Here is a 14,000-nt window from a genome sequence, read left to right on the forward strand (position 1 = left end):
CATTAGTTCTCATGCTGCATTCTGGGGCCAGCAGGGCACCATACCAGCTAGCCAGGTCCCCATGAACCACTGTTGGCTCCGTTCTGGGCGCAGTCCCCAGCATCCCGTCAAACTCATCATAAAATCATCTCGGTGAGTTGCCCATGATATGGTTCTGGTCCGTGGTGTTCCTGTATTTAGTCTTGGGCGCTTAATTTGCTCCCTGCACTGGTCACGGGTCCAGTAAATTTGCAGTGCCGCCAGCTCCTTCACTATATGCTGCTATGCATGATCATTCCTGGTACTTTTACCACTATCCACTGTTTTGCTGGCCTCGCACCAGAGATTTGCCAAATCCGGCGGTGTACCCATGACCATGAAGCAGTGCACTTTGTGAAAGACTTCTTCTGGTCAGTCTCCATTACAAACACAGAAGGATCTCCAATGGGGTGTCTGCAGCTCGGTGTTCAGAAGACAATGGAAGGGTTAACGCTGACTTACCGAGCTGTTGCACTTCACCAGGGGTTTGCTTCCATTTCCCTGGAGTTGACAGGAGCTTCTTGGGATAGAGAAGTTGGCCCATGGGATTGTGGGATACTTTTGGCGAACTCCCTGCCCCCGAGTTGGGAGGGCTGCATCTACACTGAAAAGCAATAGGGCTCGAACCCTCCATTCCTGCTGAGCAGGAGCTTGAGGGGACATCTGCAATAAGACACACTTGGCTGGCTGCAGCCAGCTGTCGGGCTAAGGGGCTGTTTAACTGCAGTGTCGTCTTCTGGGCTCGGGCTAGAATCCGGGCTCTAGGACCCTGCGAGATGGGAGGGTCCTAGAGCCCAGGCTCCAGTCCAAGCCCCAAAATCTACACTGCAATGAAACAGCCCCAGAGGCCGAGCCCCAGGATCCTGAGTTAGCTGTCACAGGCCAGCCAGGGGGGTTAATCTGCAGTGTAGACATGCCCTGAGAGATTTGTGTGTAGACAGAAGAGGAGGTTGGGCTCAAGCCTAAGTCTGAACCTGGGCTCCCACTGCAGTGCGGACATGGCCTAAGAAACAGACAAGGGATTCAAACCTATTTAGAAAAGTGCTTCCCATTAATCCTGCAATAGGTATAATCCCGAATCAAAGATGTGTTTTGCCATCGCAGAATAAACGCGACTATTGGACGAGTTACACAAGGGATGAAACCGGTCCCTAATGAATGCACTCAAACCACACTGAAGAGCACGGTGTAGCCAGATGTATTAGATTAGACCGTTGACTGAACTATCCTAGAAACGAGGCATGTCCAAGGAGAAATAGCACATAAAATGGTTCCCTGTAAAAGGGACTGAAGTGCAAAGTGGCTTTTACTGCCTTCACTTTGCTTGAAAGCAAAAATAAATTTTATTCCACTCCTTGTTACGAGGTGTTCACAACCGCTGATAGTCTATAAGGAGTTTTGCTTTTGACATGCCTGGTTTGCTGCCTGTAATTACACAGTTAGGATGCTCCTTTATGCATCTTGGGTAAAGTTTTCCAAAGCATCTAAATGATTCAGAAGCCCGAGGCCCAGATCTATAAAGGGACTTAGGTGCCTAAGTCTGCAGCTTAAGTGCCTAAGTCCCTGTTTTAGGTACCACTATGATCCACAAAACCGCTGCTCGGCTGATAACTTGGAGCCTAAATTTTTGCTGTGAAGCTTCCCTAGGTGCCTCTGGGCACGCGTACTAGGCATCTGGGTGCCCATCGCACATCTAAGCCCCAGTGCAATCAACAAACCAGAGGAAGAGAGGCAAAGGAACGTCTGTCTCACCTGGGGGACCCAATCTGCGGGATGCCCACATCAGAATATCCCTTAGTACAGTGGGCAGAGCACTCTCTGGAGAGATGGGAGACCTCTGCTCAGATTTGTACTGGTATCAACTGCGCTCCATTCCTTAGGATGACAATGATCATCTGTAAAGTTTTGATTATACGACGGAAACGTAACCGAATACACACACTGCGTAGCATTGAAGTGCTTCCTCTTCAACGATTCAAGCCATCACCTCAGCAAGCCGAAAATACGGGCAAATCGGGACAAAGCCATTCAGACACTCTGGGTACGTTAATAAAGATGGAAAAATTCAAGAAACGAACGAAGATTCTGCAGGTGAATAAAATGAGAGTTTGTTTTTCCATAGCAGATAAGGCATAACTGCTAAAGATAAAAGCAAATCATTGGGCGTATTAAGGTTATTAACGTTTATTAAAAAATAAATAATAATTCAGAAAGAAAGGTGCACGGGAGGGGACCCTTTTATGATCACAGGATGAAGAATCTGCCTTCTGTAGAGGCTGCTGTCAAATTAAACCACAAAAATACAGCATTCAAATAGCACGGAGGATCTACCGCAAGCCAGGAAATTCAGACCCTGATTCTCCTCCTTACGTGAATGTAAATCAGGAGTCGCTCCATTAAGTGAATGGAGATGCACGTATGTAAGGGGTGTGAATTCACCCCACTGACATTTTCCTAAACAGAGCCTGCTGCGCCTAGATATTGCAATATAGACGGTGAAGGTCACAGCCTGGCCAGAGAACCTCACTGCCTCTGTGTCAGAAAGAGTTGTAAATAATAGCACCGCCTAGCTCTTCTATATAGTGCTTTTCATCAGCACATCTAAAAGCGCCTCACAATCGGCAATGTAGTTATCCTCACGACACCCCTGTGAGGTAGGGAAGTGCATTTATCTCATTGTTACAGATAAGTCTCTCCATGCCTCCATTCCCGCGGTCACACCGGAAATCTGCGGTGGAGCGGGGAACTGAACCCTGTGTCCCAAGTCCTAGGCTTGTGCGCTAACCACTGGACCCTCCTTCCCCTCTGGACCAGGCTTTGTTCTCTTGATGAACAAAAGGGGGAAAAATGCATCCGACAAAAAAATGGGTCCCTGCTTCACTGGTTGTGTTTTGAGTTTGTGCCTGATCTTTCATTTCTTTAAGTAGTTATTAAGCAAGCTTAGAGCTTGTGAGAAGTGCCAGACTGACAGTCCTGGAGGCTAAACAGGCAATTAGGTACCCAATGCCCATTAACTTTTAATGGGACATAGGCACCTAAATCCCATTTGTGCCTTTGCAAATCCCCCGCCCCCGCCCCATCCCTCTGTTTATCCACAGACAAGGGATGGCACAAGCTTCCCCCACAGCACCCTGCCAGCTTGCCTCAGCCGGGACTCGGAGGGAACTCCTCCAGGGGCGCGAGACAGGAGCCCAGTCTCCGAGGCTCATTCAGATCTTGGCCACTGGGCCTGGGCTGCCAAGGAAGGGGGGAAGTCAACCGAGGGACGGTTGTGTGATCAAGATGTGTCCAAAAGGAACTGGAGTGAGACTTATAGCATCAGGGTGAACTCCTGGCCCTACTGAAGTCAGTGGCAAGAGTCCCACTGAGACGTCAATAGGGCCAGGATTTCGCCCAAGGTTTATTACAAATAAGAAACTTTGTCCCCTTGTTTAGTAACAACCCTTTCGCTCACCTCTTCCCCTTCCCTTGTCCAACAGAGACCCAGAACTCTACAATGGCCAGGTGGCTTTGCTCAGCTCCTCTGACTCTTAAAGACATGGTGCAGGGTAAGTGCAGTAGGGAGAAGTTCCTTGCAAAGGGCCCGATCCTGCTCACACTGAAGTCCACAACAAAACTCCCACTGACTTCAATGGGAGCAGGAGCGGGTCCCATATAAAATGTTGGATTGACCCTCTATTTGGAAATGTTCCTATAGGAAATTCCATAGACTCCATTACAGTGCTGCTGGAACCATTTGTATAATGGGGGGGGGGGGGGGCTGAGAGCCATTGAACTAAACTGTAAACCCTGTATATGATGGAAACCACTTCAAGCCAGAGGGTGCTACAGCACCCCCAGTTCCAGCACCTATGCTCCATTAGAACCTTTTGAAGTGACCTCTGTGGGTTTCTGCTGGACACGTGTACCCCTGTAGATTTGTCATCTTATTCCGAAATCTAATTGCCAATTGGAACCATTAGGAAACAGCTGACGTTTAATTCAACTGGAATGTCCAGTAGGATCCTGTAACAACCTTGGCATAGTGTATATCCCCGGTTAGGATGGCAGCTAGCCAGTGACTGCTATGATCGGTGAGAACAGTTATACAAACAAAGCCATCTTTACTGTTCCTTCACTCCTCACATCGCATCCATTTGCCCGGTCATCCACTTGTTGAATCTTGTCAGACTTCTGGACCATGAGTTCTCTGCAGCAGGGACTCTCTTTGTTCTACTCACCTTGCACAGTGGGGCCCTGATCACTGATGGCAACAAACGACAGCATCAGGACCAGGAGAAAGGAAGTAAAAACCACTCCACTTTCCTTCCTTCTGTTCACTACAGCCAGACTAACTCCTAACATCATTCTATATTTTACATAAATAAAACACTAAAGCAAATATAATAATAAAAATGGTAATAAACCCACAAACCGATTAGCTTCGCTTTCAACCTTTATGTGGCATATTTCTTTCAAAAACTGGCAAGCCATTTTCATGCCAATGCTCCTATTGCAAACTTCACCCTGCAGAGTCATACATGCCCCTCAAAATACAGCTTTTTACTGGAAGCGCAAAGACAGCTCAGTTTGGTGGTGCAGTTGTAAGCAGAATCGTTACATAAATGCAGCCCTCTCTAATACGTCTCTGAAGAGGCCAAGAATGATCAGCAAGAGCGAGCAAGAGCAGAATAAAGTGGATCAAGTTCTTGGGGTGTTTTAGGGCTTTTTTTTATTGTTAAAGAGGTAGTGGAATGAGTAACTAGTCATGGCAACAGTCCCATTAAATCATTATGGCCAAAACCTAGGGATGGCCTGTTCTCGCTGTCCAGCTCCTGGCCAATGTAGACCAATTTTCATTCCAAGTTATTTAGACGCAGTTAGTTTTATGGAAATGAGGATGGGCAATTTGCTTAAAGGTGATGGACTGACACTTGGCTTAATGAGATACTACAAACAGTCATCTGTCATAAGCAGCACATTTGCGTTGTGTGCATCTGTTTGCCTAGGAAAACTACTGGAAAGTCCTACCCATTGCTGGCCAAGAGGCTTGTAGTGCAAGTCTACTTTACGATAACCTTAACTAGCAGGCAGGGGTGCTGGAACAGTTTGTATAGTGGGGGTGCTGAGAGCCATTGACCCAAACTGTAAACCCTGGATAGAACGGAAACCACTTCAAGCCAGAGGGTGCGGCAGCCCCCCTAGCCCCCGGCATTCCAGCACCTATTCTAGCTGCGTGGGCAAATCTTGGTGGCACCGTGGAAGTACAACACTCATGGGCTGGGAAATGTGTTTAATAACACCTCAGGGTGTTATTCCCGAGGAGCATCGGAGCCACACTGCAGCAGTTTTGGAAGAAGTTCCCACTTCTTCGGGCAAGTGCTCAAAGGGATAGATTGAAGGGGTAGGCTGGGAACTGGGTGCATATGGGTGCAAAGAGTTGCCTGTGGCCTAGACTGAAAGAGCTGAAGAAACAGTAAACCCCTTTGAACCAGGCTCATACCCTAAGGCCGTACAGTGGAGCCATAAACTGGAGGCTTTCAGCAAAAGACAATAATTCTTGCTATGGCCAAGACCACACACTTTTTGATCCCTATGAGAGCACAAGACAAGCGGCGTCACGTCGGCTTTTTACAATTAGGAAAACAAAGGTATGTTGATTTCTGCAAATGCCATGTTTCTGCAAGAATTAAAAGGCAAGTAAAGATTGTGACTCAAGTCTCAGAGACTCTCCCATTACCCATCCCAGTCACAGCCATTACTGGCCCTACTCTGCACCAATGGAGGCACAAATCTTGTTTTATTGTCACAGCAAAAAAGCTATTTATACACTTGCAAGTGTCAGCTCTCCTGGTTTGGACTACTTCTTCCAGGAAAAATGGAGAAACCCCACCTCAGAAAGAGAGAAAAAACATGTGTTCCTACTTTCCGTAGAGCCCTCACAGAACCCAGGAAATCGTATTCCCAAATACGTTTTTTTAAACTTACACTATTGTCAACATAAAAAAAGGTTCACCCTCTCTCTCTCCAGTGGAGGAAACAAAGGCAAGCTCTTGGATCCTTGAACCAGCAATCATACAAGGAGAGCGACAGGAGAATAATGGAGGGAACATGGGGGAAACAGGTATGTCAAAGGTGGAGGACTTGGGAGGTTCCAGTTCGGTGTTGACTAATTTGCAGCGTGCACCTCACAGAGGAGGAGCATGAGATTTCAGTTTAGAGGGGGAACTGCCTCCGGGGTGGAGTAATAGAGAGGAATGGCTCCGCCAAAAAGAGAGAGAGAGAAAAGCAGGCAGCAAAGTCACGTCCTCAAGGAACAGTGCTTATAATAAGGAAGTTAACATAAGCAGAAAGGGAAACCGAGAACTCTCCAAGCTTCAGGTGCAATGCAGTCCTAGGTCCCTGCATGTTGAGCCTGCCCTACCCAAAGCCACGCTTCCCACCTCCGTCTCCCAAATAATCCATTTATGGTCTATCTGTGCAAGGAAGCTGCAGGTCTTAATTGCCCCCATCCCCACCCTGGCAGCAAGGTCCTCCATGTCTCAAATTAGCCAGGTTGCAGGCGCCAAAGGCCCTCCACAATGTTCCTGCCATCTCTTGGTGGGCAGGGAAAAATCTGTCCTCCTCAACCCCTCTATGGGCAGGGCTTGTATTTTAAATGTCATGGATGTTTGATCACAGGTTCGTACATGGCGAAAAAGGCTTTCACGTTTCTTTTGCTTTAAATATAGACCCAGCTGTCCTAGCACTTACACCCCAAGTCGATGGCAATCAATAAGATACAATTTTTTTACAATCAGTTCTGTAAAAGGCTCATGGGGAATCACAAGACAGGAGCTAGGAGCATAGACCAGAAAGTCTAGTGACAGAAATCCATTCCTCACTTGGTCTTCTAGTGTTGGAACGCACCACCCTCTTTTGGATCATCTTCTGCACTTGAAAGCGCAGGTTTTAGTTCCCCGTTCTACGTCAGAGTGAGGAATAGAGAACAGCAATTTAGCTCTCAAACATAGACCTGCCAGCTAATCAGGCATGGCGAGAAGGGAAAGCTACCCCCCAAAAGCCACCTACGCCAGGGGCCAATGCCCCAGCCCCCACACCTCACCAAGCAGACTCACACAGAGATTTGCAACTGCGAGTGACAGGACTCTACGCTAATGATAATCACTGAGGTATCTTTGTCCAACCGCTCCATCACTGTGGGCACTCGTTGAGGGGATCTGAGAAAGGGAAAGACTAACAAGATCCGAGGAGTAAGTAATTGATCAGATGACTTAACTCATACAACAAGAGCCTGGCTGGTTGGCGCTGAAGCATCATGACATCTTTGGTATTTATAGCCTCGAGCCTGTGCCACATTGCATCCTAATAAATAACACTGCAAAGTTGTCCTTACTCTAGCTACAGAGCCAGGGCATATTATCCCCCTTACAAGCCTCTACTGTCCTCGGTCCTCTTGATTCACAGTCTCTTATCACCATTGCTTAGTCTACAACAGCAGCTCTCAGCCTCTTTTGTACTGTGACCCCATGTCCCAGAATTATCCTTTGTTCCTGGTTCCCACAGCCCCACGGTAATTAGCACACCGATCTACGGGGCAGTCCTAACACCCCAGGACTGGTAACTAACCGAAGTGACTTCAGCACCACGGGAGCGCAGGGAACTCAGAATGCCAGCAAGCATCTCCAGACAGTTGCTGGATTGTCTTTCCTTGGAGAGCAGACCCACAGGTCTAGACACCTCTGGGTTTCCCCAGCGGCCTGCTGGGTGGTGACTTCACTGGAAGAAGCAAACACAGCTAAGACCCTGCACACAATCATGAAAATCTCAGGGCAAGCCCAGACTTTGCCAAGGAAGTCTGACCCACAGGAAACATTTAATCTCAAACCACTTCTGTGGCTTCCTGGTGCAGCATCCTTCCTGATTTTAGGCCCCTATTTCCCTAACTTTTTGTTTTGCTCGCTCTCTCACGGCCTCAAAAGCTCACTGCAGACTGCATAATAATACTTTGCATTAAGACAGCAACTTTCACCCCAGCATCTTCGAGCACTTTGCAAACGTGCGTGAGAATTCATCCCTATTGTGCAGATAGATGGACAGACACAGAATAAGGGTTAAGCCAACAGTTTCTTCCACCTGGTTTTTCAGCGATGCCGAGCACACACCGCTCCCTTTGACTTCAACATGTATCTCCGAAAATCAGGGACAGCCATTTCCCCAGACTGAGCTCCTACAAACTGAAGCATCGAAATATCAATGGCCACTTTTGAAAACTTTGACCTGAGTGACTTGCCCATAATTATGTAGCAAGGTGGCAGCGAAACTGATACTAGAAACCAGATCTCCTAACTCCTGGTAACTTGAGCTAGCTGCTAGTAAACAATGAAGCCCCTGTTCTCCAAAACTATTAAGGCCTAGGGAATCTTGCCCCAAATTATCTTCAGTCTCTTCTGCTGCTCTTGTAAACATTGTAATTCTTCCTTCTCTCTGTGACATAACCTAGAAGTGAAAGGCTCTCTAGCCCATTCCCAATGCACTGAGCCCTTCAGTCTCCCTCAAGTGAACATGAATTCTTCAGATATTTGGAAAACGATGCCTCTGGTCAACTGAGTCATCAGGGTATCGAATATAAATATAATTGCTGCTCAGCTATAAACACACATCATCAGTCATATTACAAATATACTGAATTTGCAAGCTGCTGTGTCAGTATCAAATTCTCTTATCTCATGCACGGCTGTCAACAAGAAATTATGAGAATTGAATTTTAATAAGCTGGAGACTAAAGCACTATCATACATCATGCCACCACTGAATTTTTGTGCATGAATTAAAACAAGCAATGTTTGATGGTTAAATAAAAAGTATAAGCTAATCAAGGAATGGGAATTGCATCATTTGACAGAGATCAGGGAATATGTCTTGTCAATGTATTGCTTATGCAAGTGTGAACAAGCTAGCAAATTGCCAACGCCTATGGAAATTTTTTTAAAATAACCACCTTAAATTCCAAGTCTACATATTTTGGTGTCGTTTCAGTTTTTAAATCAATTGCTCTCTTCTCCCATCCCTTGTTGCAGTTTCATAGCATGCATATTCACTGACTGCGTATGATGGGCAAGTAACTTTCCAGAGTTAACACCAATGCTATTCTCAGGTGAACTGGCAGGAATTCAGGGTTCGTATCTGCTGCCTTTATGGTAAGTAGTGAATGGGACTAACTGAAAGGCGAAGTACAACTAAGTATGAGTAAAGGTGGCAGAAACAGGCTGTACGTTTGTAAAGTGCCCAGATACTATGGTGATGGACATGCTACGAGAATGCAGGCAGATCTGATCAGACGGATATAATCCTTCTTGATCTTTCTGAGATGGGGCTGTGTACCTCACCTACACATCCAGGAATCCATGAGTGACTGTGGCCCAGTAGTTAGAGAACAGGCCCTGGGACTCAAGAGTCCGGCATTCAGTTCCTAGCTCTACTTCCCCCATAGCCTCAGTTTACTATCAGTGATAACGGAAAAGGGGGTATTATTAAAGCTAACCCATCTCCTAGTGCAGCTTCATTAATGTATGTTTGTAAAGCACTTGGAGAGCCTTAGAGGAAAGAAGCTCTGAGTGTTATTATAAATATTATCCTACTAGTTCTAAAGGAAATTACCTGATTAGGCAGAATTTGGAAAAAGATGTAAGAGGGATATTTTTTAATTAAAAACACTAAAAACTGAAGTGTAACGGGGACCTAAAGTGCTGTCTGCAAACTGATATGCTGAGCCAAGGAAAAAAAAAATCATTTGAACGTCATGGTGCGCAGATGCATTTTCCAGTGTATTTAATCGTTCTGCAAACGCGCAACTCACTTCACCTTCTCAGCTCGACAGGGAGTCAAAGGAAAACAAAGTGGGAGATACATTGAAAAATAACAGAATGATCTTTAATCATTAAGGCCCCAATCATGCAATGAACTCTGTGCAAGAGGACCTCTGTGCCCAACTGGATTTGAGTGCCTGATGTCTGTAGGCTCCTTTCAATATCCCAGCCTTAAAGCTTTGGAAGAACAAAAAGCAGACTACATTGCTAGGAAAATGAACACTGTAGATTCAGAACAACTCTTGCTGATTATTCACAAAGTGGCAATAGCACAGATTGCGGAGGTAACTGATTGCCTGCTGGGCTAAAGGCAAAGTCTTCCAGCTATAGCAATGAAAGTATAAGATCATTAAAGGAAAAAAGAGAAAACTCTATGCGGAATGTCAGGATGATAAAGGTCCCTGGTCCTTTGGCATCACTGAGCACCACAGATGCTACTGAATTTCTCCTAGTACCAAATATGCTGCAGACTGTAGTGGAATAAGGATAATGAGAAATCCCCTAGTAGATCAGTAGGGTGTTAACCCTGCTGTCTTTAAAGAAAAAACACTGTGGACCTTATTCTCAGAAGTGCAGACATAACCACTGTCATCCAGACCATAACTGGGTACTGAACCATGGATCTCCAAAGCTAAGAGTATAAGGTTCTACAGCAGGGGTTCTCAAACTGGGGGTCGGGACCCCTCAGGGGGTCGCAAGGTTATTACACGGGGGGGTCCACGAACTGTCAGCCTCCACCCCAAACCCCGCTTTGCATCCAGCATTTATAATGGTGTTAAATATATTTAAAAGTGTTTTTAATTTATAAGGGGGGGGTGTCACACTCATAGGCTTGCTAATTGAAAGGGGTCACTAGGGCAAAAGTTTGAGAACCACTGCTTTACAGCTGAAGCTAAAGGACCAAGTCCAGAAGCTAGGAGCTCTAGCAAACTCATATCCTCCGTAATCCGACAGAGGGAGACATACAACCCACACTAACCAGAGTTACATTGACAGCTCCCACTGACTTCAACTGGAGTTGTGGGTGCTCACTACCTCTGAAAATCAGACCCTATGGTCTTAACTACACCAGCCCCCTTCATAGCTATGATCCTCTAGGCTTTCAGCGCCACTCAACATATCAAAGACAACGCTACTCAGCACAGTGAGTTTTAAGCACCACTATCACTGCCAGCCAAATCTATTTGTAAAAGATGACGCAAGATTAACCAAATGCTTAATGAGATGTTGTTACAATGAATATCATTCAGCCATTTACAGTGCTTTACATCTTCAAAGCGCTCTACAAATATTAACTAATTAAGGTGTTCACATTTGAGGCTGCCGGTAGAGACTTCAACTAGGAGCAAAATACTAGGCTAGATGGACCAACTCCCTGTTCCAGGATTGTAGTTTCTTGTGGCCCAATCACCAGCTTTCCCATAGATTGTGCAGCAACTCCTTCTGATGGCGGAGTACGTAGACGCAGATTCAACAAAGCACTTCAGCAGAAGTCAATGAAACTAAAATGCAGGTTTAAATGCTTTGCTGAATCGGGGCTGAAGGTGGTACTAAAACAACCATAATATGGGGCCATCGGTTATGGAGCAACCCAGGCAGAGTTTGCCTCAAAAATCCAACTAGTTTACTTTTGCAAATCCGTCTGGAACTCCAAAGGTCTAAGCCCAGATGGTGAAATTCACTCCTGTGCAAAGGGACAGCACAATGCCCGTGCACCACTTAAATCAGAGGGTTCAAGTAGGATCTAAGTGGTACATGGACCCCTTGTGCACAGGGGTGAATTTCACCTCGAACGAATTGCTTAACTGATGTAAAGCATGACAACAAGAACTCAGAACATATGGGGACTAAATGAGACCAGGCGTCTTGTGCTCTTAAAAATGCAGCTAAGTGCCTAAAATACCCATAAAAACCTGGCTTTACGTGAGTGCAATTCCATCAGTATCACTAGTGGCTGCTAAAATAGCTGCACTAAGAGCTAAGGACATCGAGTGTTAATTTCACCTCCAGACTGTCCTCACTCTCATGGTGAGGCCAAAGTCACTACGATATTTTCTCCGGTAAGCTTAACACTTTGTGGGGTGGGGAGGCTGTCAAGGTTGCTAGGCTGAAATCCTGACTGACCACGTTCGTTCAGGCCTGTGGGAGCGAACAAACGTTGATTACGTCGTCCCCCACACACCTCCCTCCCCAGCTGTCCTCAGATGCTCCATCCTTGCCATGAGGTAAGTAAATGAAATATATATATATATTACAGAAAGAAAAAGGATCCTTGAAAAGTATCTCTTTGCTGTTTACATACAAGAGAAAAATCCTGACAGCAAATCAGAGAAGAGCAGCATCATGCACACTGGTTTCTTATTGTGGGGTCCCAATCAGTACAATGGTTTTAAAAACAACATTTGCAACAAGTTACACTGAGTTAACAGCCTTGGAGCCCAAAGCCTTTTATTTATCCACAGAACAGATCCTCAGGTTGTCTACCAAGCTTAGGCAGGACAGAGCAGGCTTTCCACATGCAGGACAGAGCAGGCATTCCACACTTCCCCATATCCAATGTACATTAAACATGACCTGGAGTGTGTACCTGTATGACCAAGAGAGTTTGGTCAGTCCTCAAGCTCTCTTCTCACACCACCACCCAAGGAGCCTGCGGCATTAGTGGAGATTTTGTAATGTTCTTGTCCATTCGGAACTCGTCCACCAACCAGTTTCACGTAGTCTATCAATCCACTATCAGATGGTATCAAGTATCAGAGGGGTAGCCGTGTTAGTCTGAATCTGTAAAAAGCAACAGAGGGTCCTGTGGCACCTTTAAGACTAACAGAAGTATTGGGAGCATAAGCTTTCGTGGGTAAGAACCTCACTTCTTCAGATGCAAGTCATCCATTACTTGCATCTGAAGAAGTGAGGTTCTTACCCACGAAAGCTTATGCTCCCAATACTTCTGTTAGTCTTAAAGGTGCCACAGGACCCTCTCTTGCTTTTATCAGATGGTAGTAACTGAAAGTTCTTACCAACATGGGCTGCATTTGAACCTGTGACTTATGGGTGAAAGGCTTTCTATCCTGTAAGCCATCCCCTGAGCTCAGTCCCATTGCTTTCCCAAAGTTTATTTATTTAAATCAATGAGCTTGGCAGCCCAGCTATTTAAAACCCACCACAATTAAGTTATTCAAAGAACACAGAGACAGATATTTACAGGGGTGCTGGGACAATTTGTATAGTGGGGGTGCTGAGGGCCATTAAACCAAACTGTAAACCCTGGATAGAATGGAAACCACTTCAAGCCAGGGGGTGCAGCAGCACCCCTAGTTCCAGCCCCTATGGATATTTATTTTCAATATCATCCTTCAGAGTGTCCTTTTAAAATTCTTGTGAGAAAACCCAATGCCCAATACCAGTCTATAGAGCTGACCTATAAAAGCAAACACAGAATGATATAAAAAGGTATTTGCCACAACACATAGTAGGACAAATTAGGAAGAAGATACAAAACAGACAGGGAATCTAATCAGCGTTTTGATGAGACAAAGTGTTCTTCCCATAAGAATGACAAATGCAATTCACTTCAAATGTAATTTTACACTTAACTGATTGGCTTCTGTTATAAGACTAGCAGTACATGGTTGTAGTCGCATTTAAAATAATAGCCTCCTCTTTAACTCAGGCAAAAAATAAAATAGAAGTGTTGGCTACACCGCCACAGACTCTCACTTCAGCAGGAAAACACCCTCTGTCATCACTCCTACACAGAGACACCCTGGGCCAAATTTGGCTCTCCGGGCCCAATCCTGAGAACTGCCTTGTGCTCTCCACTCCCACTGACCCACTCAGTGGCAGCAGGCCTTCAGTGAGAGTTAAGGGTGGTGTAGAAGCAGGCACCGAGCTACCTGAGTGTAATTCCTTTCAACAACTTTACAGCTGATCCACTGTATATTGATGGTTGGTTTTCATTGGTGCTGAGTTATGGTTGCTCCTCACCTCTTATCATTGGGTCCCAACTCTTTAGATAACTGAAAGATCCCATTGACCTTAAATCTGTATTTTTTAATCATGCATGTAATTATAGATATTAAACAGAAATAAGGCTCTCCACTGGGCACAAATGAACACTTTGATAAATGGCTTTTT

At 45.6% G+C, this 14,000-nt stretch overlaps 1 protein-coding gene across 4 annotated transcripts in view; it reads right to left on the reverse strand.

The window, feature by feature from the left end:
* The window catches only part of KAZN (kazrin, periplakin interacting protein), a 747,507-nt gene that overhangs the window by 397,668 nt on the left and 335,839 nt on the right, over nucleotides 1–14,000 (reverse strand). The window contains exon 2 of one of the 4 annotated variants that reach the window (XM_065421352.1): nucleotides 6,432–6,446. The exons of the other annotated variants lie outside the window; for them this stretch is intronic. Within the exon in view, the coding sequence (XP_065277424.1) occupies nucleotides 6,432–6,446 (15 nt within the window). The remainder of the gene's footprint in view (nucleotides 1–6,431; nucleotides 6,447–14,000) is intronic. 4 annotated transcript variants of the gene reach the window in all.

This window comes from Emys orbicularis, chromosome 22, assembly GCF_028017835.1.
Source record: "Emys orbicularis isolate rEmyOrb1 chromosome 22, rEmyOrb1.hap1, whole genome shotgun sequence".
In the NCBI taxonomy this organism is placed as follows: Eukaryota; Metazoa; Chordata; order Testudines; family Emydidae; genus Emys; species Emys orbicularis.